General features: G+C 36.4%; 1 protein-coding gene across 3 annotated transcripts in view; it reads left to right on the forward strand.

Moving 5' to 3' along the window:
- The window catches only part of Tspan12 (tetraspanin 12), a 70404-nt gene that overhangs the window by 16600 nt on the left and 26120 nt on the right, over positions 1–27684 (forward strand). For all 3 annotated transcript variants that reach the window (XM_047562681.1, XM_047562682.1, XM_047562683.1), the window contains 2 exons: positions 22767–22841; positions 25858–25965. In XM_047562681.1, the coding sequence (XP_047418637.1) occupies positions 22767–22841; positions 25858–25965 (183 nt within the window). The remainder of the gene's footprint in view (positions 1–22766; positions 22842–25857; positions 25966–27684) is intronic.

Genomic DNA, 27684 nt, shown 5'->3' on the forward strand with positions numbered 1-27684 from the left:
CAATACAAGTTCTTGCTATACTGAAACAATGAAAGTAGGAAAATATATACATTATTTAATTATTTCACTTCAGTGCTGTCCTAGACATTTTAATTTGACAGCATAGTTCTTTTTAGTGTCATAGACAATATCACCACTCAAAAAGCCCCTGTGAACAAGACCCGAGAGTCATAATGGAACTGTTTCCTTCACTTCTTTTTTTGAACAGCCCCCTCCTGTTAACTTATGTGGGAACCCAGTTGTTGAAGTTGCAGATACAGATTGTAATCTTTGTGCTGCCTTTACATACTTTAGTGGACATAAGTGAGCCTCAGTTAATTATTATTAATTTTTAATTGATTTATACTATTAATGTTTTTAACTCTCAAGAGTTGGATAAAATTAGATTTATTTTATTATCCATGGTTAACCTTTTAAATCAAAACTTTTAACATTAAAAATCAGAATTAATTAGTTGGTCACAATGGTATGCACCTGCAAGCCAGTGATTTGGGAGGTTGAGGCAGGACAATTGCAGGTTGGAGGCCAACCTCAGCAATGTAGCAAGACCTTGTCTCAGAATAAAAATATAAAAAGAACTGGGGGTGTATCTCAATGGTAAAGCACTGCTGGGTTCAGTTCCTAGTACAAAAAAGTAATAATCAGAGTCAACTAAAAGGTTTATGCATAGAGTTTTAGAAGAACATTGAAATATAAAATATCACACACTCTTGGCACAGGTAACAGGACTGCTAATATGTAATTGCTAAAATTTAAAACTCCTGAATAATGAATTCATTAGCTATATTCCTTTCTTTGTGGAAGGCCTCAACCCTGGCTGTGCATTAATTTCACGTAAGGAACTAAAAATTGAGGGTGCACTGGTAAGCTGGATCTTTGGACAGAAAAAAGCCCTGATTTGTAGCATTTCAGGATTTCCATAGGGTGAATACTCCCAGCAGGGTCAATTTCAGTTCACCAACATGATGTCCCTGAATGTGGAGTTGGGGAGAGAGGAGCACAAATTGGCTTTTAGACTGGGCGCAGTGGCTCACACCTGTAATCCCAGTGACTTCCGGGGCTGAGGCAGGAAGATCACGAGTTCAAAGCCAGCCTTGGCAAATTCATAAGGCGCTAAGCAAATCAGTGAGACACTGTCTTTAAATAAAATACAAAATAGGACTGGGATGTGGCTCAGTGGTCGAGTGCCTCTATATTCAATTGCTGGTACCCACCCTACAAAACAAACAAACAAACAAACAAACAAACAAAACAAATTGGCTCTCAGTAGCCAGCATGCACACACCCAGGGCTCATAGGCTGTTCTACACAATTAAAACAGAAACGTAGTCTGAAGCTAAACTGAACCTTCAAATTTCCCAGAATGACCTGTTTGAATGTCTTACTGGGCATCTTGGAGGATAACTCTTCAGTTGGAACGTTGGAAAACAGAAGACTTTAGAAAATAAGCCACATTCAGAAAAGGGGAAGCACGCTCACTACCTGACTTCTCTCACGTGGGTATATAGTGAAAAGGAGAATGGTGGAAAAGTTTGGAAACATCATGTTAAGATAGTTGGACTGTAATTTAAAAATAAAATACAGAACTTTATATGAATCTTCTATAATTTGAAGGGTATAAATATATTTCAAACTTTAAAAAATGTTTCACACTTCTTTTTTAAAACCAGTCTTCAAGGGTTTCTTTTAACCATCTCTCAGGTAACCAATTTAAGAACAATGACCATTGTCCTTGCTCTTCCCAGCTTTTACTCTGGTTGGTCCCTGGGCAGTAGGATTAGGTAGGTGGGAGTCAGGTCTTTCAAGGAACCACAAAGGCTTTTGGAAACACTTTTAAGAACCATTCATTCATTCTATTTACTTGTTAGTCAGTCAAGTTGACAAATTACAAAGTAATTAGGCCTCCACTTAAGATCATGGACTTGTGAATGAGAGTTTTATGAAGCTTAAGTGACATGGAGGACCAAGATCCTAAGGGCATGATCTTGTTCATTCATCCATTTTTCGATCACTTACTGAACACACCTTACTACCAGTTTTTTTCCATCAGATCAGTCAAGTGGATGGTCAGTTTTACTACTCTCTGATAAGGTCTCTAATAGGGTTTTTACTGGGACCCTGAGGCTAAAGAGGAAGAGCTGCAGTCTCAGCCCTAAGGGGTGAGTGCTGGCTTCTGGAGGGATGATGAGCATCCCCTTCTTTGCTGGGTAAATGTTCTCTTTTTTATGAAACAACTTTCTGTGCTTTGCTCTTCCTGTGTCCATGAGTGCCATATCTTCGTTCCTTCTTTTATTGATCTTTGTCAGTTCATTCTCCATGTGCTGTTCCTCTACTCATCTAGACAGACTAAGGTCCAGATCCAGCAGAGTATCTCCATTGTTAAAGAATAAACTGTGGTCTCACCTCCCAGTTGTTCATTACAACCAATCTGCAATTAGTCTGTTTCTCAGGCAGTTTCTTCTCTGGCTTCCTCTTTATAGCCCCCTCCTTTACACAGTGGCCAAGTCCCTTAGGTTCTGATCCCATAATCATGGAACTTGCTCTCTCTTTTCTGTTGCCATTTGAAATGTTCCAGTTCAGACTTTCAGGACTTCTTGCTCACATGGTACAGAGCCACCTAATTAATCTTTCTGCCTCTGTTGTCTCCTGTTCTACCCCAAACCAAAGCTTCCAGGTTAATCTAATACAACCACAATCATGTGATTCCTGACTCAAGACTTTGATAGTCTCTCTACTGAGTAATGCAAAATTTACAGGCTCCTCTAACCTACACCAAACCCTTCTATAATCAAGCCTTCACCTGCTGTTTTTATTTTTCTTTCCTAATTCTTCATTCTCTGGTCTCTTTATTCTTTTTAAAATATCACCATCCCATTAAGACTTACATGAAATACTAGCTCCCAAAATAATGACACCAATAATGATAATAATAATTAAAGTAGTAACATTCCTATGGAGTTTACCATGCCAGACATAGTAGAGTTTTGGGTTTTTAATTTTTTTTCATGAAGATTTTGACATGAATTAATCAATTTTATCCTCTCTACACTTATAATAAGATAGGTATGATTATTTTCAGATAGCATGAAGGTGAGGAAATGAGACACAGAGAGGTTAAGTGATTTACCTGAGTTTGCCTGGCTTGTAAATGGAGGATCAGCTATTCAGACAGTCCAGTTCCAACAACACATCTATGATAATTTTGCTATTTTACTCTACACTTGTTGACTTTTCCTGAGTGTCTTGCAGTGTGTAAAACTTTTCTCTATTATCGTTCATTTTAAACCTGGAAATAATCATCTGAGATAAATAAGAATTAAATGAGGTTCAGAGTTCAGTGATATGCCCAAGGTCACTGGGCAAGTAGGGGTGGAGTGGGATTCAGACCTCAGTGATCCTGATTGCCAAGTCGTTTTCCTTGGGCTTTTGCTGATACCTCTAATAGGCTCTTCTCCACCTTTGAAGTTCTGTGTGTTAACCCTTCCTGTACATTTTCTGTGTTTATAACTCGTCTAAACTACCAGACTAAGACAACACGGTAATGTGAGCCACTTTCCTTCCCCATTGCTTTAACAAATATTTAGTAAATTCAATAATAGGCAGGGAATTAGGATAGTGAGAGTGGGAGCAACCAGCACATCAGACTGAGGATGGGGCCCGGAAAACAGGAATGAGGAAGCTTGTAAAGGAGGAGCCTGGCTGTTAGGAAGGTTTAGATTACAAGGGAACGGCTTGTGAAAGGAGGTTGTGAAGGCAGAATACGACATGATGTTAAGTCTTTGGTAAATATTTGCAAGGCAACTCTCATGGTTTTGTGGGTGTGCGCCTGTACACACACGCCCTTTATCCTTCATCCTATTTAAAAAAAAAAAATTAGAAAGTTCTTGACTTTATTGTGAATGTTAATATTTAAGCATGTAGAATGCATTCATCTAACCTGCCCATTTCTCTGTATTCAGTATTGTTTCACCTGTAAGGCCAATAAATCAGCTTGGTCTAGGAGAGCTATTTTTTTTTAAGACAATTGATCTCTGAGATTACCATATCTGTTGAATGATTATGAAAAAGAACCTGACACGCAGGTGTTGAGGCAAAAATAAAAATACCATTATTCATCCACCTGGTCAAGAGCAGTGAGAGAGCCGCCTTCACTACGGATCTTTCTAACCAGCCTGTTCCTGCCACCACTTCTCCTCAAAAGAGCAGCAACAAAAAGCTGAGAGGCCACCTATTAGAAAACCATGAATTTGACCCTTTTGTTAAATTACAGATTTTTAGATGAAAGTTGTTCAAACACCCTGATTTAAGGTTTCCAAATAAAATACAGGATGTCTAATTAAATTGTATTTCAGATAAAATATAAGTAGTGTTTTCATATGAGTATCCCCCTTGCAATATTTAGGATATACACATGTATTGAAACATTTTTTGTTGTTTATCTGAAATAAAAATTAAAATGGACATCCTGTATTTTTGTTGAATTTAGCTTCCCTACTCAGACTTGTTCTTAATCTTATGAAACTGTCAGAGAATCAAAACATTTACGTATTTATATGAAAAATAATTAAAGTCTAATTATAATGGGAAAATAACAGGCCAGAAATAACTAGGGAAAGAAACTTGAATACACTATGACTTTCAAAGTAATTTCAGGAGCAGATATTCCTTCTCTCTTTAAAAGAGAAATTGAAGCTAACTGGAAATTGGTTTTAAGCCTTTGAAGGATGCTTCCCAGGCTTAAAATTGGTTTTAAGCCTTTGAAGGATGCAGACTAAATGAAATTCATTTGTTATTGCAGTTCTACCTTGCTATTAATGCAGGCATTAGAAAAAGCGGTGCCAGCTCAGGGGGAATGTAAACAGATTGAACAGACAAGTTTACAATGTCGGCCTCAGCTGAATGTCACTGTCAGGAGATCATCATTTGTCAGAATGCAGTGCTAATATACACTCATCTGCCAGCAAAACAGTCAGGCCCTGCTCAGAAATGATGTTGGATATACCCTGCATGTTTAAGACCTGTGGATTGTGTTTTAAGGGGGATACCCTTTTTTTTTTTCTTCCAGTTTTATTACTCCAGAGAATTTGCATCTAGTTATTGATTGTGCAGAAGCATTTTTAAAGCTTTCCTAAAATATGGAGTGATTGAATCAGATCCGAATGATTTCCTTCATGGACATCAAGTACCTTTTTAATGCCCTAGAGAAATTTCCCCTCCACAGTCGTTTTGTTGTTTAAAATAGTAAGGTGAAACCAGGAATTCTTAAATAGTAATTCACTTTCTTCAGACTCCTTTTAAGGATTTCTCTCATGTGGTTATAAATTTTACACTTATATAGTTGGTTATAAGTTGCTAAATTAAAATCAAAGTGTTAACTTAAATATCTTTATTATTTTGTTCATAGTTGTGACTGAAAGTCTAATAACTTTATTTCTAAATCAAGGTCCAGTATATCATTTACCATATGTTCAGCATATATCCATTATTCTACCTTTGTTTTCTCAGAAAATACTTATAGCAACTAGATATAGTTAGATCTATTTTACAAAGGAGGAAAAGTAACGTGCCCAAAGACTCACAGTGTGTCCCCTTTGTGCTGTAATCAGCATTCAAATACAATCTACACTCCAGGCCCATTCATGTTTCACTACACACCACTGTTACAATAAATTTAATTAATTACCGGCATTATTTCCACAAGACTTAACTATGCTTCATTTATTACTCAAAAGCATTCAGTAGTCGTTTAATTTGCAAAATTATAATCTTTCAGTGTAGTTATTATAAAAGGAACTCTGAAAATTCTACCATAGTGATCATTCTCTCTGATCCTGCCAAAGAATCAAACAGGTTCTCCTTGCCTTCCCCCTTCCCATTCTCCATTCCTTTCCTTTTCCCCTCCCTTATTGTGTACCCAGCCTGTGATAGGCACAAAGATGAAAGGGGAAAAAAGAAAGAAAATTAGAAAGTGAAATATATTAAATTTATAAGTAAATGTCTTCGGGAATCTAGAATCAGGAGTGATGGAGACTTTCAGAAGTATTCACAGGAGCATCTTTATCTGAGTTGGATATTGAAAATGTATCAGGTGGAGAGGGGAGGGGAGGGGATTTAGAGCAACATGAGAAATGTGTGCAAAAATGGAGGAGTAAAGGGGTGTTATGGTTTGGATGTGAGGTGTGCCCCAAAAGCTTATGTGTGAGATAATGCAAGAAGGTTTAGAGGTGAAGTGATTGACTTATGAGAACCTTAATCCAAAGTAAATTAATCCCCTGACAGGATTCACTGAAGGTGGGTAGGGTATGGCTGGAGGAGGTGGGCATTGGGGGTGTGCCTTTAGGGTATAAATTTTTTGTCTGGCAGGTGGATTCTCTCTCTCTCTGCTTTCTGATCATCATATGAGCTTCTTCCCTCTGCCACACTCTTGTGCCATGATGTTCAGCCTCACCTCAAACCCAGAGGTATGTGCACAGCTGTCTGTGGATTGAGACCTCTGAAACTATGAGTCCCCATATAAACTTTTCTGCCACTCTTTGTTCTGGTCAGGTCTTTTAGCCACAGCAGTGAAAAAGCTGACTAAAACAAGGGGCACCGCAAGTGTAGGCAAAACTTAGAAATTCAGTTTGGTTGTGATATTGGGGCACAGTGAGACCAATGTGAATAAAGTTCTGTTATTAAGGCCTTGGTACCCTGAGCTATGGAGAGCCAATTGGTATTTCTGGTTTGTGATAAAATATTTCACATTTGGGACTGGAGGCAATAGAAAGCCCTCTTCATGGTTACACTGTGGCTTTTATACACATAAGAACCCATGACAGAGTTCCATGATCACTTCTGTTTCTTAAGTGAGGCTGATGTGACTACCTCTAAGTATTTCCCAAAAGAAAATGGAAATAGATGTTTTGAAAAGGAAACGTGTCATAGACTAGGGCCCAGGACAGCTGCATGTCTTTGTGACAGGATTTTGGGTGCTCATTGGACTTATGGCTTCTGGGTTTGAGGCATGAATGATTCCAGTTTTCTGACCTTTGCACTATTTACATGTGCTCTGTCATGTTAAGCATTTGAAGCCTTCTTATGTATTGTTTCTTTGTAGATACATTTGAGATACTTTTAGTTGAATATAAGACAAATAAGTCTATATCCATTGATTGGGAGACTGCTCTTAGGCCATGAGAAGTTCAAAGTCACAATGCCAGGCATCCCTTTAGCAGCATATGCTGTTGAAGTGACTGTTCCCCTGTGCATGCTGGTCACTGTGCATGCACTGTGCATGCAAGCTCAAGTGCTTCTCAAGGTGAATGCTGCAGCAACGGTGCGGTATTTTTGCTTTCTTATTGGCTTCCACATTGTCTCTTTGGTAAACATAAAATAGTAGGCATTCATTTAAAAATCATGTATCTGTCTAGAGGACTCAAGAAGCACCATCCTAAATGTGCAGAGAATTAAAACAAGAGGGCACATCACACATAGGAAAGAGAATTTTTGTCATTTAAGTTATTGAGGAAAGCAACTTGCAGATAAACTGTTTGAAAAACTTGTGTTTAATATTTACTTTTTGTGTGATATCTAAGAAGCTGGTGACTGAATACTAAGATAATGAATTTAAAAAATTATGATACTACAGAAATTTTTAAAACATACTTTTTAAAGATTGTGATCCATATCCCTTTCACTTTTCAGATTAAAGGTGTTAACTATCCTTGGTTGCATGTTCAGTGTTCAGATGAAAGAAATGATCACTTAAACTTTATTTTAAAAATACAAATAATAATATTTATATCATTATGTATTCCTATTGAACAATATATTTGAGTTCTTGTAAAATAAGTGGTTATATCCATACAAAGAATATATATGTGTATACATACATGGATATATAAGGAAAATCTGGATTTTCTTTAGATTGTCATTTTTTGTTTGTTTCATAACGTTAAAGTTTGGAGATGGCAAATTTCCTCAAAGTAATCATAACCATGAAGATATTTTAAAAACATTGGGTGGACTATGACTCATAGGATGCCCTTGCTGAGTGCAGGGTACTTTTGAGGATCTAGAAGGCTAGAGGCCTGAGCCCCTGTGATATTGCTAGGAAGCTTATGGTGGGTGGAGAAGGGTGTGTAGGCATCTTGGTATGGGATGTGCACCAGTAATGCTGAAAGCTGGCCGTGGGAGCTGGGGTCAACATGTGGAGAGTCTTCAGTACCTGTGCACACTGCATTTTGAAGCTTTATGAACAGAAGGGTGATGCACTCTGATCTGTCATTTGCTCATGTCCCTGGTGGCAGTGTCTGTTCCTAGCTGCTTCTGGGCCTTTCTCTCAATTACCTGGAAGAAATGACTACCTGATTGTGGCACTCTGTACTAAGGGGACTTGACTTTTGTTTAGAGAACTCTTTTTTTTTTCAATGATAGAAGAGATACTTTGATTCTCACAATATGCCTTTACTGATAATGGTGTTCTTATTGGGAAGACTATCCTAGAATTTCAGATTTTTTTCTGGATATTCATTATAAGTAAAATTCTATAATCTGAATGTCTTTAGCTCAGATCTGATAGCAAAAATATAGTCATCAAACTAAATTAGACACCTAGAAACTAGGAGCTGGGGATGAGGTACCTTTTGGGAGACCAGCCAGCACCCACCCTCTTTGTTGGAGAATAAGACAGTTCTTAGGGAGCTACAACAGTTTTCCAGCCTCAGGAGTTGTGGAGAAGAAGGTTCTACAAATAGTTAACTAGGGTCAGGATTATGGTACCCCTGCTTAACTTGTTTGAGAACAAGCTCATTAATGTTAGAAGCATTTACTTACAGATACTGGATATGCTTTGCTCAAATCATCATTGATTTGTTTATAAAAGCTTTTCTTCAATGCTTTTCAGCATTGTTCTATTCAAATATTTGTTGTAACAAACTGTGTTTCCTTAAGATTGTTCTGTAATTCTTGATGCTCAATTCACACTGATCCTTCTATCAGTTACATTCAATTATTGATGTTTTGACAACATTGATGATTTAATGATTGCATCATTATTCACACATGGTTTTTCTTCTCTGAACATTGAACATGACAGAGAATCAGTGTAACATTCCCAAAGAATTGTGTTCTTATGCTTTTTAAAAATAATTTTTTTTCTTAGTTGTAGATGGACACAATGCCTTTGTTTTGTTTGTTTATTTTTATGTGGTGCTAAGGATCTAACCCAATGCCTCACACATGCTAGGAAAGGGCACTACCACTGAGCCACAACCCCAGCCCACTTTTTTCTTTTTTAAGGAAAACCAAAACTCATGTTCTTGGTTCAGGAAGAAAGTATTTTTACTTCAAAATATGTATATACTTATGTAAAATATGTAAACATGTAAAATATATATATTATATATAAATTATAGAATAAGTCTATCCACTTGTAATAAATATTTGTACATGTGGATTTAGAATATTAAAAGGAAACTATTTCCTTTAATACTCTTTTTATCAAATAGGGATGTTACTTATTCCGGAAAATATACAAAAATAAGTTATAAGGCATATTTTGTCCAAAAACCAAGGTAAAACAATGAAAATAGTGTGATTAGGAAGAAACATTCACAGTTCTGGGTTTGTTTTGGAGTTATTGGCAGATATTAAAGTATGAGTTTGCTTTCTGTCTAATGAAGCATTGTTTTTTCACATTTTCCATATCATTTGTTGTTCTGTAAATGTTCTAAGAATGTGTGCCATCATGAGTTTAGTATTTGACAGGGCAGAGACTGGAGTTTATCATTTATCATTTAGTGATTTTTTTTGTTATTAAAAGGGTTGCTTATGTAACATGTAGAAGGAGTCAAAGGGGTTCCTTGTTTTCAAAATACTAAAAGGTCCAGCAAAGTATGCTATATTTTAAAATAGTGTTTGTTGTGGGGAGTTGAATCTCCTGTGCTGGGGAAGAGCCTGCCACATGCTGGTGGGTCTGAGAGGCTGGATCAGGGTCAGAATTGAGTCTGTTTTGCTAAGGTATTTCTAAGGTTTTGCTAAGGTATTTGCATTTTCATGTGCAAATTCTGGACATGGGGACCTCTGTTTCAAGTCTGAGGAATGGCCCAATTATCTGTAGAGGTAACTTCTTCGGAGACCAGTAACACACTCTAAATCTCTGGAGGTGGGGCTGAACTTGCAGATTTCAGCTGACCTAGCTTACAAGGGAACAGAAGCCATTCACATGGCGACCTCTCCAGTGAGTCCAGCCGTTTTTATTGCCCAGGTTTAATGCATTACCTGCCATGGTGTAAGTCGTTGACCTTGGGAACTCAACTAGACCTGGGATCCTGCCACAACACATTTCTCTGTCTAGTAGTTGAAATAGCACATGGTGCAAACACTAATTTGGACTTCAGCAACACCTTTGATTAAAAAAAGAAAATGACTTAGCAATGACCAGTTTAAGTAAACTGGAAAAGACGAATAAATAAAGAAACATTTGTAGAAATAGTATTCTGTACTTACTCAAGGATAAAGTCTGAACAGGGGACCACAACATACCAATACTTTCTTACCTGAACTCGACTTTCTGCCTACACTGAGTAGTTATAAGACTATTGGTTTAACAACCGGCCTATAGTTCTAGCTTTTCCTAAATTAGACTAACCTCATTCTATTTATGATTCTTTAAAGAAGAATAGTGTTGCCTTTTCTTTGAAAAAATTGTAGAAAGACATCAGACATGGTTAACGGTGAGCCTGCAGAAAGTACCAACCCTCTTTCTGCTATGACATTGTTTTGAGAATTGGCTAAACAGAGACTATGTGTATATATGTTTTAAGCAGCAAGTATTCTTGAGCTGTTAGTATTTTAGTCCCTGTGAATTCTTAACAGAAGGGCGGCTGTTCCATTATCTTGTACAAATATTTGGCATTGGAATTCCCTTATTTACTAACTATAAGTAATACAATATTTTTAAACCTCCAATCACTAGGAAAGGAAAAATAAACAACTGACATAAAGATACTTAGCACTGAAAGCTTGCAGAGTTTAGTATTTGACAGGGCAGAGACTGGAGTTTATCATTTATCATTTAGTGAACACAGACCTTTAATCAAACTTTTTGTTTATTAAAAGGGTTGGTTATGTAACATGTAGAAGGAGTCAAAAGGGTCCCTTGTTTTCAAAATACTAAAATGTCCAGCAAAGTATGCTATATTTTAAAATAGTTTTTATTGTGGGGAGTTGAATCTCAGGTTGTATTATTTTTCCAAGAAAAACAAGTCTGATTTTTGTGGTTTTAAATTATTTTGACTGATACTTATGGAAAAAAAATACCATCTGAGCTTTTAGTTATAAATTAAGAGAGTAGCAGGTTAAAATACTTTTATAGGATTTATAATTTTTACTTTTCTTTGGGTGAAACTTGTTCTCATTGGTGGGGTTCTATGATCCTTGTTTGATTATGTACTTGCTTACACAAAGATACATGCAAAAGTGTTCAAGAAAACAGTACAATTTTTTTTCATTGTAAGAATTCTATTACAGTTGGTATTAATGTGGAAAAACAGTTTAGAAAACAATTACCTATTTGTGATGAGTTGGATATGGAGTTATTTGTTTTCATTAGTCTGTGTTATAGAATCTCTCTTCAAAAAATTAGATGAAGTAAAGATGACACAATGTATTGTTTTCTAAAAATGTCTTTTTAATTGAAAGTCTATTTCCCTGTGTTTCTTAACTGTTTACCAGGTTAAATACACTCAATGAATTGATTAACTTTGTTAGGGAAGATGACTTTTTTGTTTACATTAGATTAACAAAAGTTAAAAATGAAAATTGAAAAACAAGTCGATTCCTATCAATGTGAAAATTATTTGAAATATTTTACACAAAAACAAATAGCACCTTCTTAGAAAGTTTGTTAATGTAAATCATTAACAGTTAAGATGAAAAAATGTAAAAAGAAAAAATTTCTATCATCTTTTAATGCCTTTTGAAAAGTTGGATTTAATGAACTATTAAACACTCATTGACTCCTTGTCTCTGACTTCATTATAAAAATTATAAAATGTGAATAAGAGCAAAATTAATTTTACTATTAGAAGTCAATCTGACTGACTATGTTGAAGAGGCAAATAAGATGGAATTGTTATCTGATATAACTTTTCACATAGAATTAAAACTGCATTTGTGTCTTTAACTAGACATCGTAAGTAATAGGAAAATAAGGAGTTTTTGACCGTCTTTAAAATTTTGATATATTGATCTTTTATTTTTCCCCACTTAGAGGAAATCAAAGGTGGATACACTATGTTTTTGTGACATTCTTCCCTAGTTTAAAGATGAGGTTTTGTATATGCATGTATGAATGTGTACTTGTATGCATGCGTGTTTGGAAGTTAGGATCTATAGATAATGGATTTTGAGGTATTGCTAACAATAATGTTCCTAATATAATATATACTATGTACCAGTCTCTGTTTTATGTACTTTACCTACCTTGGCTTATTAAATTCTTCCACTGTATTATGAGGTTGGCACTTTTGTTAGCCTGTTTTACAGAGGGGAACAGTGAGGAATGGAGAGTTTAAGTGATTTGCCCAACTGAGTTTTAGAGCTAGAATCTAAGCTCAGGATGTCTGGCTCCAGTGCCTGTGCTCTGAAAAACTTAGTGTCCTTTTTCCTCTTAGTCATAAATGAATTGTGTCTAGCTCCATTTTCTCTTTTTGGAAAATTAGAGATGGTGATAGTTTTGTAATTTTTGATGAAGAACATATTAGTACATGTAAATATCTAGCACAATAAATCACTTTTACTTTGAGTGAAATGAACTATTGTAGAAAATAATCCAACTCATACTGATTTAGGTGATTATACATGTGGTTTTAATGAGCAATATTGCAGAAATCACCTGCAAATTTCCAGGTGATATGTACTAAGAGACCTCTAGATGTGGTCTATAAATCACATTTAGGTATGCACTTTTTGTGTTTTGTTATACCACTTCCATTTTGAACTATTAAATGTATATTTAGCAAAATGAAGGAAGGACCTGAACATATAGAGCATTTCCAATTGCCATTCACCTCCATTAATCCCAATAACCCTTATGTTTATTTGAGCTACTTATAATTTTCAGCATTTTCTACTTACTTTTTCTGTGTAAAACACATTTAAGATCCTTTAGTTATTGAGTCTTTTCTCTTTGGTGTCAAGGCTGAGTTATCGTTTGCCTTAATTTTGTTTTTACTTATCAGAGTGTTTCATGCACATAATTTGAAGAGTTAATTTAGTGCTAAAACTCTTTTTATGAAATGTAGCATCCTTTACCCCACCATTCCTCACTCCCAAAAGGCAACAGCTGTCAATTTTTGTCTTAGCAGATTCCTTTGTAATTTACTTTCACATCTCTAAATCGCATACTTATGTACTTCTTCTCATTCCTGTAGTTTTAGTTTAAAGCACTCTCCATTGACTTCCCCCATGAACATGAAGGACTGGCACCCTTTCTTGCCTGACCCCCTCCACCTCTGCCCAGAGGTATCATAATTTTGGTTAGATCAGTGTTTACATGATTATGACTATGGAAAATCTATTCATAGCTGGGCCAGATAAAATACTGGGTTTACGTTTTTCTTTCTGGAAGAGTATGCTATTTTTCTTGGAATTAATAACTTTGTTTAGTTTCCTGTGTATTAATATTTAATTCAACCATGTATTCCCTGGTATAATTTTTCTCTTTATGTATTCAAATATATTGGACATTTCACCTTTTTTTTTTTTTTCAAACATATCTCGGAATATTCTAGACTGCTCCAGTCTAGGCCTGTCGACTTTGTCTCCATCGTAGAATGTTCTCTCACCATGCTGGCATTTCCTTTGCTTCCCTTTATTTTAGATACTGTTTCCTGGATTTCAAGTCATTGTCTTCTTCTGATTATTCTCTCATTTTAGGGAGCTCATCTTCTAGTAGTTTCCTGACAAAGCATGCGCAGGAGATTTTTAGAAGCCTGCATGCCTGATAATGACTTTACCTTTTTATTTTTGTGATACTAGAAATAGAACCGGGGGCATTCTACCAACTGAGCTACATTCCCAGCCCTTTTTATTTTTTAATTTTCACATAGGGTTTCTCTAAGTTGCCGAGGCTGACCTGAAACTTGCCATCTCTCTGTCTCAGCCTCTGCAGTTGCTGGGACTGAAGGCGTGTGCTGTAAAGACTGGCTGAAAATGTCTTGATAAACCCTTATACATTAATTTTGATGGCTACAGAAACAGATTGAAAGTCATGTATCTTTGTTTCTTTTCCAGAATTTGGAAGACCCTCTTCTCCTCTTCTTTTGCCTCAAATATTCTGTGGAGAAATTCACTGCTATTTTGGTTTGATTTGAGTTTTAAACTTTTGTAGGAAAGTTATATGAACTTGATGTCAATCCTCTGTAGTGTTGTACTTTCTCTCTTATTATACATGCTCTCCCCAGGTCCAAGACTGTCCAGTGTCTCCTTCCTCAGATTTCTTAGTTGATTAGAGGTGTGGCAGCCGCCCATGTTATCTGGGAGGGGAACTTCAGGATCCAACCTCTGCCTAAACGGTTTTCAGCAGTGTTGAGAGAAATCCTAGTTCTTGGCTGGCAGCAGTGAACATCTCAAGTGTGTAAGGAAAACTTATAGGAAGGAGCTTTCCGCTTCTCCTACCTAGGAAAGTAAACAACTGCCCCAGGTTGACTCATTGTTACCAAGGGAACTCCTATAGGAACTTGGTGGTCTGATCCCCTGTGGCACATCGTGATTGGGCAAGAAACCTATAAAATGTATAGCTGTTCCTGCAATAAATGAGTTCGCAGGCTGCTCTCCACGAGCCTGCTTCCACCCAACTCCCAGAGTTCGGGTCTTGACTCTGTGCCCTTACCCCACATATGAGCCAGCCCTGCACAAGAGAAACTACATAGCAGGCCCCATTTTAGCCCTGTCCTCATCCACTTCTAGAAATATCCAGAACTGCCAACATTTAAGTACTTTGGGCTCTGCGATATGAGTCAAGTTGTTACCTGCTTTCCCCTCTATAGACTTACCATGCAGCCTTGGTGAAGAGCTGAGAAATTTACTATTCTTCTATCTGCTTTACACTTTCCAAAATATGCTTGCTGTTGTGTCATTTTATTTTTTCTTTTCTCTGAGACTACACCTTTTAAAATATCCCTTTGCTGTTGTTTTAGTAAAGTTTCAAGAGGGAGGCAGGATAGGATAATTGGCTTTCTCTGGGGTGAAATCCTAGGGGTCGTGGTAATAGGAATCAGATCATTCTTACAAATAAATTTCTTTTAAGAACCTTCTGGCAATTCTACCACTTTGTCTTTATACATATAAAGAAGTGAAATGACATTTAAACTTGGAGGGATAAGTCTCCTTTGTTTCTGTTGGGAGATACATTTACAGTCATCAAGGGCTTAAGTAGGAAGGTGGGATGCAATGCCTTCCCTTCTTCCTCAAATACTTCCAGTGGACACAGGCTGGTAAGTGATGCTATTCTTGCAATTCTGTGGCCAACTCTAGTTAGTTTAAAATAACAAATTGATTTCAGTCCTAAATTGGGTCCCCACCCTTCACACCCATCCTGCTTTAGTTTTCTAATGAAGACATTTTTGGAAAGTACCAGCTATATTCTGACTGGACAGGGATTTTACTTAAGATTTTGCCAAATAGCTTTTGGGATTGGATGCTCTTTTGTAGGGGTGACACTGATAATCTCCGGTGAATGAACACTTTGACACAACTTCATCCTATAATAATTACTTCTGTTCAAGAAGTATGACTTGAGTGCTTGCTATGTGCCAGAAAGTGCATTAGGTATTTTAAACATAATGACCTTTCTTGTCCTTGCAGGCGTGTATGTTCTGGTAGATACTGTTATATGATTATTAATGGCTACCGTTTAGAGGGTGGTTACCATGCAATAGCACTTTACCTCACTGAGTTAGCACAGCACTGTAAAGTGGCTTTAACGCACTCATTTTATAAATGAGGAAGCTAGGGCTTACTGGTTTTTCCAAGGTCAGGTTGCCCAGTTGGTAGATAAAATAGCTAGAATCTGAAGCCAGGTCTATTTTGTCTATTTTTTTTTTTCTTCTTCTTGTATAACTTTTTAAAAAAAGCAACAGAGCAACTTCACATATGTTGTTTTATCTAATTTTCTACCAGTTGACCCCATCAGGGCATCTATATTTGAACTGAAGGTATTTATTCTCAGCTCCAGCAGCCTGATGAAAAAAAAATCAATTATCAATTATATCACTTCAGGGGTGTGTCCTATTATCAGAGTGCCTTTTAGATATACTTTTTTTGTGTGAATTACGCTTTGGGATAAAATTAATATGACTCAAAATTGAGTTTAGTTATAATGGAGGCCCTTCTATTTTAAGGAACCTTGTATTGAATAATTTCTCAAGGCAAATAAAATAGTAATGCAAATAATTATGTTCTAACTTCCTTGTATAAACACCTATTTTCTCATTCTTCATTTGTTCATAAAATGCTTAGTTGATAGTAGCACAGGAAAATAGAGAGAGACTGTGCATATTGCTTCTTTTCTTGAATTGTACAAATGGCTTTAAATGTTTCAGGGCTCACTGGATTGTCATAATATAATCTACAAAAGCAGAGTCGCATAAAACAGAGAGGCAATATTTAAAATAGAAATGTGTAGGCAGAAATCAAGGGGAGTCAAATGTTAACATGAAACGCAAGGTTCAAATTAGGTAAAGGAAACCCAAGAAAAGACTGAAATTGTTCTTCTGAGTTGGTAACCTGATTGTGATTTCCCCTGATGTTTATTGAATACCTGTTCTGTGATAGGTACTGTTTAGGCATTGGGAATAAAGTAATGCTTAAGAATAAGATCTTGTCAGCCTACACTCACGGTCTGGCCTCTGAGTAAGCACTGTGACTTGGGGGTAAGGCAGCCAAAGGGTTGAAGGCCTACATGTCTGAGGCCTGAAGTACAGTAGACAGGGGACCCTGAAGAGCAGAGGAAAGGAGAAAAGTAAGCTGTTGAGTTGCCATTGCCTGTCTTGGTTTTATAGCACCAAGTTACCAAAATGGCATTTGATCCCCATAGAGTCTCCAGAATCAGATCCTTTTGTGCTCTTTTTAATGTCTCACTTGGTGTTGAGAATCAGAGCAATACTGTTAATGCCCTTAACTCAACAAACCTACTACGAAAGCAAAACCTTCATGTATCCATTTAACCTCGACAACTGCAAAAGGCTTTATTTTTATTTTCGCTATACAGATGAGCAAACTGAAGTGGGGGTAGTTAAAGGATTTGCAAAGGATCACTCAGTGTGTTTTAGAGCTGGGAATCTTCTAACTCCAAATTCAGAACTCTTTCCACCATTGGAGAGAGAAAGCATACAAAGAAGAGGGCTAATTGCTCTGCAAGCTAAATTGGTACAGGCCATCTCATCTAACTATATACACTGGGAAAGTAAGCATGAGAGGCACATGCTAACACCACTAGGGCTACAATTACATGCTCCCAAATAAAGCTGAGGACAGCAGATCGTTGTGTAGTGAAATGTGACATGGCTGTCCACTTCAGACCATAGCAAAGCTCAGTGGGAGCTGGTGCTTTATCCTTTGTTAGTTATGTTCTGTTGAAATTATGGCTAACACCATACTTTACAGATGCTTCAATCCAGCCCTTGAACTAAATAGTGACTGAGTGATTTTCTATGCACTAATCAATATGAGGATGACTTTACCAGCAACTCAGATGTCACTGAAAAAGAAAATTTAGGAGTAAATGCAGTTCATCTAGGACATTGCACAAAGGATGGATTTGACATTCTCCTTTAAGGATGGAATTACAGGACTGGATGTTTTAGGCTAATGTAATAACAACAAAGCAAAATACTGACAATGAAGTTGCAGCTTCATTTGTAAAAACACTATATTTCATTATATTATAGATGTAATTTATTACAAGAAAGTTTTACAATGTTAATGAAACTTGTACTTTTAACCTCAAGTTCAAATAAATCAGTGTTTCTGAGTGTTAGTAAAATAAAAACAAGGTAATTGTTTTGTATGGGAGAACTTGCATTAGATGAAACCATTGGAAATCTGAAATACATGATCATTTGTAATTTTCCCAAAGTTATAAGAGTGGCCAAATCATACAGAATTTACCTTCTATTTTCCATGATCAGTAATCTCAATTTTGAGTTTGGAATGATAATTTGTTTTAGGTATATATACTTAGCCATGATATTACTAGATCACTGTAATGCTCATTCTAAGAAATCAAATGTTATATCATGCCTGCTGTTTTGACATGTCTGTTTGGACCCATAGACCTGGCAATTACTCAGGTATTACCCATTTTGCATACATCTGGGTACTTCTCCATGGCCCTCTTCTGGAGTCTTTTTGACAGGTACAGTGCAGGCTTTTGCAAACTCATCAGTGACTCCCGCAGGCAGGAAATGAATTATGTCAAGTGGGATTTCAAAGGATATAAAATCAGTTAAGAAATCTGCATGGTTAGCCCCAAGGCAAAGTCAGCATAGCTGTATCTCCTTCAGTATGTACAGAATTATCGTCCCTGTCCATGTTTTATCCTTAGAGACATCTGGCCTTTTGAGGGCTGTTTTGGTTGTCAATGTAGCCAGAAATCGGTTTTGAAAAGAATTTAGGTTGAGGATCTGAGAGGCAGAGGTACCCTGTAGTGTCATTTTTCTCTGGAGTCTCTCTGTCTCTGAGATAGGAAAATTGATCGAGTATATAACTCCTGAACATTTGCCCTCTGTAACACAGGAGCAAATACAATATTTTTCATGCCTAAAGATCTCTTAATTAAAATATTAAAGAGAGTTTAGAGACTGAATTGGAGTACTGTTGCTTGCCAGATTTCTTCAATCAGCATCTCAAGACTGAAATCTTTAAATTAAGTCCAAAATATAACAACACTTAGAAATGAGATCTGAGGAGACTGAAGATGACCGTAAGTACTACATGCTGAAAATAAGAGTAACTTGTAAAATGGATCCCCAAAGCAAAATATTATCTTTTGAACCAATTACTATTTTCAAGCCATGCTATTGTCTAAGAAATTATGCAGTTCTATATTCTTTATTTTTTTTAAATAAAAGGACTATGAAGGAAGCAAATAATATGAATTTTAGCACTTTATATTTTTATGGCACAAGAATTATATCAGGGACATAGGTAGCAAATCATTCTCTTTTTCTATATTGTTTATTGCTCTCCCTTCTTTGGGCAAAAATTATGTGCATTGAACCTCAAAATGTAGGTTCTGGTGGCTCACAATCCTGTGTCAGCTCCCTCTCTTCCTTTCCCTTGTTCCCCTACTTCAGAAGTTCCTTATGTAAGTCACTTCAGCATACACTTGCTTTGCTTTAGGTCATTTTTTTTTTTTCACAAAATAACTAGAATAGTTTTTACAATATCCATCAGATCATGTCATCTGCTAATAGATTTCCATTACTCTTCGAATAAAATGCAAGCTCCTTCCCATGGCCCACAGCAAGCTGGCTCTTCCTGCCTCTCAACTCTGCTGCCCTCACTCTTCCCATCCACCCTCTGTGCTCCAGTTAACACTGCCGTTTTCCAGCAAATCACTCATCCTGTAAGGTGACCTTGAGGTTGATGTTTCCTCTTCCTGGAACACTTTTTCTCAAATCCTATCAGCTTTTCACCCTCACCCCCAATCCTCACTGACTCATCTTTTTTGTTATTGTTGTTCTTTACAGATATACATCACAGTGGAGTGTATTTTGGCATATTTTACATACATGGAGTATAACTTATTCTAATAAGGATCCCATTCTTGTGGTTTTAGATGATGCAGTTACCCTGTCTGTGCATTCAAATACAAAGATAGGAAAGTTATGTCCAATTAATTCTGCTGTCTTTCCTATTTCCCTTTCCCCTCCTTCCCCTTCATCTAATCCAATGGATTTAAAAGAACTAAAAAAAAACTTAACACCAAAAAACCCAAATAATCCAATGAATAAATAGGCAAAGGAACTGAACAAACATATCACAGAAGAAGAAATATGAATATGAAGAAAATTTATGAAAAATTATTCAACATCTCTTGCAATTAGAGAGTGGAGAAAAAGGTCCCTTCATACATTGCTGGTGGGCTGCAAATTGGTGCAACCACTATGGAAAACAGTATGAAGATTCCTTATTAGTAAACTTGGAATGGAACCACCATTTCATCCAGTTATTCCACTCCTCAGTTTATACCCAAATACCCAAAGAACTTAAAATCAGTATACTACAGTGACATGGCCAATGTTTAATAGCAGCTCTATGTTCAATAACCAAGCTATGGAACCAACCTAGGCGTCCTTCAACAGATGAATGGATAAAGAAAATGTGGTGTATATACACAATGGTATATTACTAAGCCTTAAAGAAGAATGAAATTATGGCATTTGCTGGTAGATGGATGGAATTGGAGAATATCATGCTGAGTGAAATAAGCCAGTCCCCCAAAACCAAAGTTCTCACTGATAGGTAGATGCTAAGCCACAGTGAGAGCGGGTGGAGGGGGAAGAATAGAAGTCACTGACTCATCTTAAGGATCACCTTTATAAAGAGGCCTTGCACCTGGTGCAAGTAGCTTCCAGGCACTTCCTAGCAAATCTCTGTTTTTTTGTTCATTCTTTAATGTAACACATATTTATTGAGTGCTTTATGTGATGAGGGACACAAAAAAGTACGTGCTCTTGGTGAAGCTTTCACTTCAGTGAAGGGGACAGCTGATGACTGCCCTGGACTCTTACCCAACCCCTTATTGTGAGGTGGAAGATTCATGAGCTCAGGATCATTTTATTCCTGCTGGAAGCAGGGAGAGAACTTTCAGAGAGCCCATTCTTTCTCACATGTTTATCACTTGCTTCTGTAAACTTATCTCCTCAGCTGGTGAGGTGGGCCAGAAAGACCACACAGAACAGGGCTACAATGGCCCAGCTCTCCAAAATGTACTATGCACATTCTTGAACATTATCCACTTTTGGCATTCATTTTCTCATTTGTAAATGGGGTAGTCTTTTTCATTTCAGAAAGTTCTTGACTGGATTAATTATAAAGTACCTGATATATAGAGAGTACTATCCAAAAATTGCTAAATTTTTATCTCTAATCATCAGAATTTCTATCCTTGGTATCTGAGCACCTAATTGTGTTTCTCAAAGTCAGTGTTTTCATAGAACTAGTTACCCTTCCCCATTTCTCTACCTGGGATTGATACTTTTTCCCCCCTAGGTTTCTAAATCCAATCAATCAATTTCCTGTGGAATTTCTATTATTATGTTGCTTGAGGATGGTCTTTCCTGACTATTTGCAAGGCTGTCATCTAAATTCAAGTCCCCACCTCCTGTCATCTCTTTGTTCCCATCTAAGGAATCATCAACCTACCTAATTGGCCCTTCCCTCCCAAACTGATTAGAATTCTACAATTAAACTCTTTAGCATGTCTCTCTTTTTCAGAAACTTTGAGAGATACTACCTTGTTACTGAGGTGATAAATTTTTAAACACAGTAGTGTATTATTTAAAGTTCACCATAATCTGTCTTAAATACACCTCTCATCTGCCTTTCATATTTGATCTTCTAACATTTCTTTCTGGTAGATGGATCTTTTTCTTGCTCCTTGACCCTTCACTGAGTTTTTCAACTGCTTTTACACACTTGTTTGTGTGTTTAACTAGCCTAAAACTCTTATCCTTTTGTTCTAATTCCCAATACTGTTTGTGTTCATGTGTGTTCTCTATTTATAGGAGTCCTGAATTTTTATCCTTATTCTTTCTTTCTTTCTTTCTTTCTTTCTTTCTTTCTTTCTTTCTTTCTTTCTTTCTTTCTTTCTTTCTTTCTTTCTTTCTTTCTTTCTTTCTTTCTCTTCCTTCCTTCCTTCCTTCCTTCCTTCCTTCCTTCCTTCCTTCCTTCCTTCTTTCCTTTCTTTCCTTTCTTTCCTTTCTTTCCTTTCTTTCTTACCAGGAATTGAACCCAGGGGCACTTAACCACTGAGCCACATCCCCAGTCCTTTTTATATTTTATTTAGAGATAGATTGTCACTAAGTTACTAGCGCCTAAGTTACTAAGTTGCTGAGGCTGGCTTTGAAGTAGTGATCCTTCTGCCTCAGCCTCCTGAACTGATGAAATTACAGATGTGTGCCACCGCGCCCAGCCCTTATTTTGTTTTTGATATTATACTCAACTTTGTGTTATCTCTTTGCCCATGCATACCTTGTGAGACTTTCTGAAATTCTTTTATCAATCTAAGTGCCTTCCCATGAAAGCACCTTACTATTTATTTTGCATTGTAATTGGTAGTTGAGATTTTGCTCTATACTATGGTTTTCAAAGAATGCAAGAGGTCCCCATTGCCTGGAAGAGTGAGTTACAATATGCTTATAGGCAGCGCATTGAACTTTTTGATCACATTTCATTCATTTTGAAAGAAATGAGGTTTAATTTCTCAGAGAACTTGATTACGGTTTACCAAACTTTAATATGGAAATTACTCTCTAGCCTGTGAAAAATACTGGCATTTATCAAAGATTTGTCCTAGGAGCAAATAAAAACTGGGCCACTTAGGTGAGTATTTATTGCATGTTATCTGTAGGTGTTTCTAAATTTGCTGAAATTTTTCTCATCTGCTTCATTTCCTTTTCCATTAGATAAACATAACCCTGAATAATATCTGATTTGTCTCCGATGACCGTACTTCGTATTGATTCTGTACTAATGGCAAACTTGTTTTTCTACAGTACTTTGGAAGTCTACTTGTCATTTTCTGCATAGAACTGGCTTGTGGTGTCTGGACATATGAGCAAGAACTTGTGGTGAGTTCAAAGAGATATATAATCACAATCTAAAACAGTTTCTAGTTCAACATTTTAAATCCAATATTTTAGATTAATTTAGGTCCTTGATGGTTAATATGAATGTTTATGGTACATAACATGCTTCATAACAATGAAGTCTCAATACTTCTGAAAAAAATAACCTTTACCGTGTCTAAAGCATATTTTCAAACCATAATTTGTAATACTTTCTTTGGCATACTATGGTACATGTCTGTAATTCCATGGATTGCTTAGACATGGATGTCATAGGTAAAGCTAGTATATATTGTTAAATAATTTTTCCAACCTCTGAGTTAATAATAGGAAAAATCTGATTTGTTCAAGAATGCTTGAACGCACCTCCCTAAAACTTTCCAAGATGCTACTCAGAACATCCCAGGGACCATAGGAAGTAAGCTTAGGGAGTTGCTGTATGTTTACTGGCATCTAGAAACACTCTCACAGCTTGAGACTTGGCTACTTGAAAACAGCTCTTCAGCACTTTTTCTCTTATTTCAGCCATTGAAAAGGCTGGAACAAATTTTATAGCTGTATTAGAATAAATGAGGCTAGGAGTTTCTCAGTCTTAAGATTTTACTGGTCAAGTTTGGTTTACCTCTGGCACTCCACCTTTGTTCACAATGGGTGTTACTTCTTTAGTTTGCTCACTTCAGTGATGCAAATTTGTGCATTTATTTTATGCATGGGTTGGTGCACTTTTGCATGCCTATGAATGTTGGCTATTTTCATGGAGTCAGGCCAGATTTTTCCACCTTAAGCATTATAGAATAATTCTGTTTCAGGAAAATGGTGCTTTCAACATGTAATCCTTGGACCATCTGTAGTAGGAGTTACCCAGAGTGATTCTTAATAGTGTGCATGGTTGGGCTCCAGTCCAGATGTGCTAAATCAGAATAGAGGAAAAGACAGCAGGGGAGAGGGCAGGGCCTGGGATCCTGCATTTTGTGACAGGTTTAAACATTTCTAAATTCAATAACTCTTAAAAAGAAAGGGTGATTAGTTGGTATTTGTTTGAGAGAAAAAAAGTGCATCAGACAATTGTGTTAATAAAATTGAAGTCATTTCTGGTAACTGATGCAGTTATTAAAGATTGAATGGTGAACTTGCTACTTCTGTGAGGCTGTTGTGAATATTAAGTGGCAGCTACAGACTGGTGGTTACTCTGCATACTGCAATTTACATGTAAATGATGCCTTGGTATTGTCACTCATAGGAACCTGGTGACACATGCACACCAGTGTGTAGCGACTGAGGAAGAGGAGAGGATTTATGAGACGTTGAAAAGTCAGACTCAGTTCTCCTAGCTTTATTATAATATAAAGTGAAGAACTTTCTTCAAAATAAAATCTACCACTAAATACGAATTCTCTTTTGTCTTTGAGATTGACATGTTCACGCCATCCCTAGAAATTCTGTGTATTTAGGAAAGTGAAAAAATAGTTGGGGACTTAGTTTTTGTGTCTTTGTGGTAAAGAGATTAAGTTTCTCTGTTATCAAATAATAAATTTCTGTCTCTCACAATCAGTAGAGAGTAAATTGTGCCACTAATTCTTGATCCCCTTACTTCAGCTTTGGATTGTGTTCTGTTCGATAATTATAAGACTTTTTTTTTTTTTTAATAAATGAGTTAACTTTCTGTGGATTTTGAAAATGGATTTTATAGTATATATGGCAGACTGATATATGATAAGTCTCCTAAATTATAGCACGTTTAAAATGAATTACTTTAAGGTATTTGGAAAGGGATCGTTTTGAGTCTAACATATTTCTAAGAAACATGAGGAAACTCAAAGGAATTTGTTTAGACACCCTATTCTATTAAGGGACAATCTGCAATGGCTTCTGAGTTCTGGGTAGTAAGTGAGCACACACCACTTTTTCAGTTGAGGGCATACATCATTGTTTTGCTTGCATAAATCTTCCCCATTACCTCACCAGGATAGAGCAAGGGCTGTTTAAAAGTAAAATGTGGAAAGCGGTCTTTAAAAAAAAAAAAAGTTCTTCACATTTTTTATTGCTTCTGCACTAATAACAGCGTGAATGAAAAGTGCCATTAAAGTTTATTATCTGCCACATTTTGCAGAACCCAGCATTACATAGAATGAGCTTTGTGCTTCTAGCAGTTCCTTGCCTGTTACTTTATGGCCAGATCCCAGTATTTTGTGCCAGAACCTCAATGGTCTCCTCTGTTTTCTTACCACATTTGGTCTCAGAGTGATTGTGGTCACCATGAAGAAACAACCAATATTTATTTTGGAAAGTTAAAAAAAAATGTAAAAGAATGTTATATTAGCTAAATCAAGAGACTTGACATCAGTCTATTTCCCTGTCATTTTTGTTGTTTATACATGTTTACCTCTTAGTCATCATTCATTTAGATAAAAACCTGTCAATAACATTCTTTCAGATTATACATCTCTTGAGAATTTATTTTACTTCCATTTATTTTATGCAAAAAAAAGATATGAGATAATAATAACTCGTAGTGGATAGCTTGAACTTCAGTGAGTTCCCTCAACTTTGTTGAAGCCATATGAAAACAGAGTCTACAATCAGCCCAGTAATTGGGGAACAACATTGTGTGCCCCAGTGTGTGTGTGTTTTCTTTTGTGAAGATTTATTTCCAAATAATTTTTTAAAAAGGAAAAAACTGAAAAATATCTGTGGTCAAGAATTTGAAAACTATTTCTAACAGTATTACAATTTTTAATAAGATTTCAAAATTATCCTAATCTTGAGTCTAGTAGAACTTGCCTCTCCCTTTTTCTTTTCAGATTCTCGAGTTTTGTGTCAGTTTTTTTTAAATGTCAGGCTTGCTGCTTTGAGCTTGATTTGGGCCACGAGCAAATTGAAATTTAAAATAGTCTTTGCCAATTATAAAATATTCTGAATGTGTGTGTCATGATGTGGAGTGATAGCATTTTTAAGTATGTGAGAGTATTAGTGTCTGAATAAGTAAGCTTGTGTGTTGATGTAATTGTTTTTCTCTCAGGTCCCAGTACAGTGGTCAGATATGGTCACTTTGAAAGCCAGAATGACAAACTACGGCTTACCTAGGTATCGGTGGCTTACTCATGCTTGGAATTTTTTTCAGAGAGAGGTAAGTGCTGCAGTTTCAGGGTGGAGAGTATAGAATAAGTATCACACTTTCAAAAATAGGTGTTCGGTAATTCTTTTTTCTGTGCCAAAAAATTAAGCCTATAATTTAATTATCACTGGTTTTATTTATTTATTTTTTACAGAGAAATACTTAAGTAACTCCATGCTCTGCTTTTCTTCCCATGAATACCATTTCCCTTTTAATTCACCTAGTTCATACACATTTAATTGGATGTCATTTTTCTAAATGACTCTGAAGTTTCTTTTTCATGAGATTTTGGCAATTATCCAAGTTTTTATTTAAATAGACATTTTTCTCATGACTTTTAGAATTATCTGTATTTCAAACATCTTTTTAATTTTTTTTTTAAAGGTTGTTCTCATTTTGGAGTTTGGAGTTAGTACATATGTCATTAAGGGCATGAATTTTCTAGTCAGAAAGTTCTTGGTTCAAATCCTAGTTCTGTTTCTTACAGTATTAATTACAAGAGCTTTTGTAATTTTCTTAACCTCCTTGAGCCTCAGTTTCTTCGCCTGTAAAATAGGTATAAAAAAGTCCCTACATCCTGGGAGTGCTGAAAAGTTTAAATGCTATCATAAATTTGATCTCATTTAATTTATGGTTATTAATAACAACACTGGAAAGATCGAGGCTTTTGACTTTTCTTAAATAACTGCCATGTAGCACTGTATATGGCAGTATAACGATGTATGTAACCATTTCAAATGGAGTCTATGTTTAAATATAGAAAATCTGGTGACTTGAATTTAACCACTGATTTTGCTTCAGACCAAGCTCTTCTCCCAGGAAATTTCCTTGTTTTTGGAGTGACATTCCCAGATGATTAAGAACCTCAGATTCCTTTAATTCACCTTAGTGATGGGCTGTGAAGCATTTGAGGATGAATATCTTACCCAGTAGCCAGCCTCCCGCTCTGTCTTGGAAAGGGACAGAGGTTCAAGTCCAGGACAATCTCCAAATCTGGCTCTTTGTATTACAATTGTTGAGGTGGTAAAATTATCATTGTAACACAGATTTCCTGTTTATTTAAACGCTTCCTGACTTTGTTTGTTTACTGCACATTTGTACTAAAAACAACACAAAGGGAAAATATGTGAAGCATCAGGGAATTTATAATAAGCTATGTTTAGCTACTGTCCTGGGGAAGAGCACCCCCAGAGCTCTGTATTTTCTGGAATTTATGATGTACACCATGATAATCCAATAATCCAAGTTAAAAACCAAAGAAACAAAGTGAGGTGTTTTGTTTTGTTCTGTTTCTTTTTTTTTTTTTTTTTTTTTCCTGATGGCTTTGCTTAAATGGACCATGTACAAGTGCTGCACATGACAATGTGCTGTTTTTAGAATTGTCACATGGTAAGCTCCCTCTTTCATGTCCTAAGGCTATTCCACTAAAAGGAGTGGGGAAGACCTCTGAGCACCCTGAAATAATTTTTCTAAGGCTCTTATGTTAGTCTGCTAGGAGTGCCATAACCAAATATCACAGATGGGATAGCTTGTAATACAAATTTGTTTTTACATGGTTTTAGAAGCTAGAAGTCCAAGAGCAAGATGCTGGCAGGGCCCATGTCATCTTAGGCCTCTCTCCTTGGCTTATTGTGTTAGTCAACTTTTTGACTTTATGACAGAAATACATCACATAAATTGCTTCAAAGAGGAAAGATTTGTTTTGGCTCATGGTTTCAGAGGACTCAGCCT

This window comes from Sciurus carolinensis, chromosome 8 (genome assembly GCF_902686445.1).
Source record: "Sciurus carolinensis chromosome 8, mSciCar1.2, whole genome shotgun sequence".
NCBI lineage: Eukaryota > Metazoa > Chordata > Mammalia > Rodentia > Sciuridae > Sciurus > Sciurus carolinensis.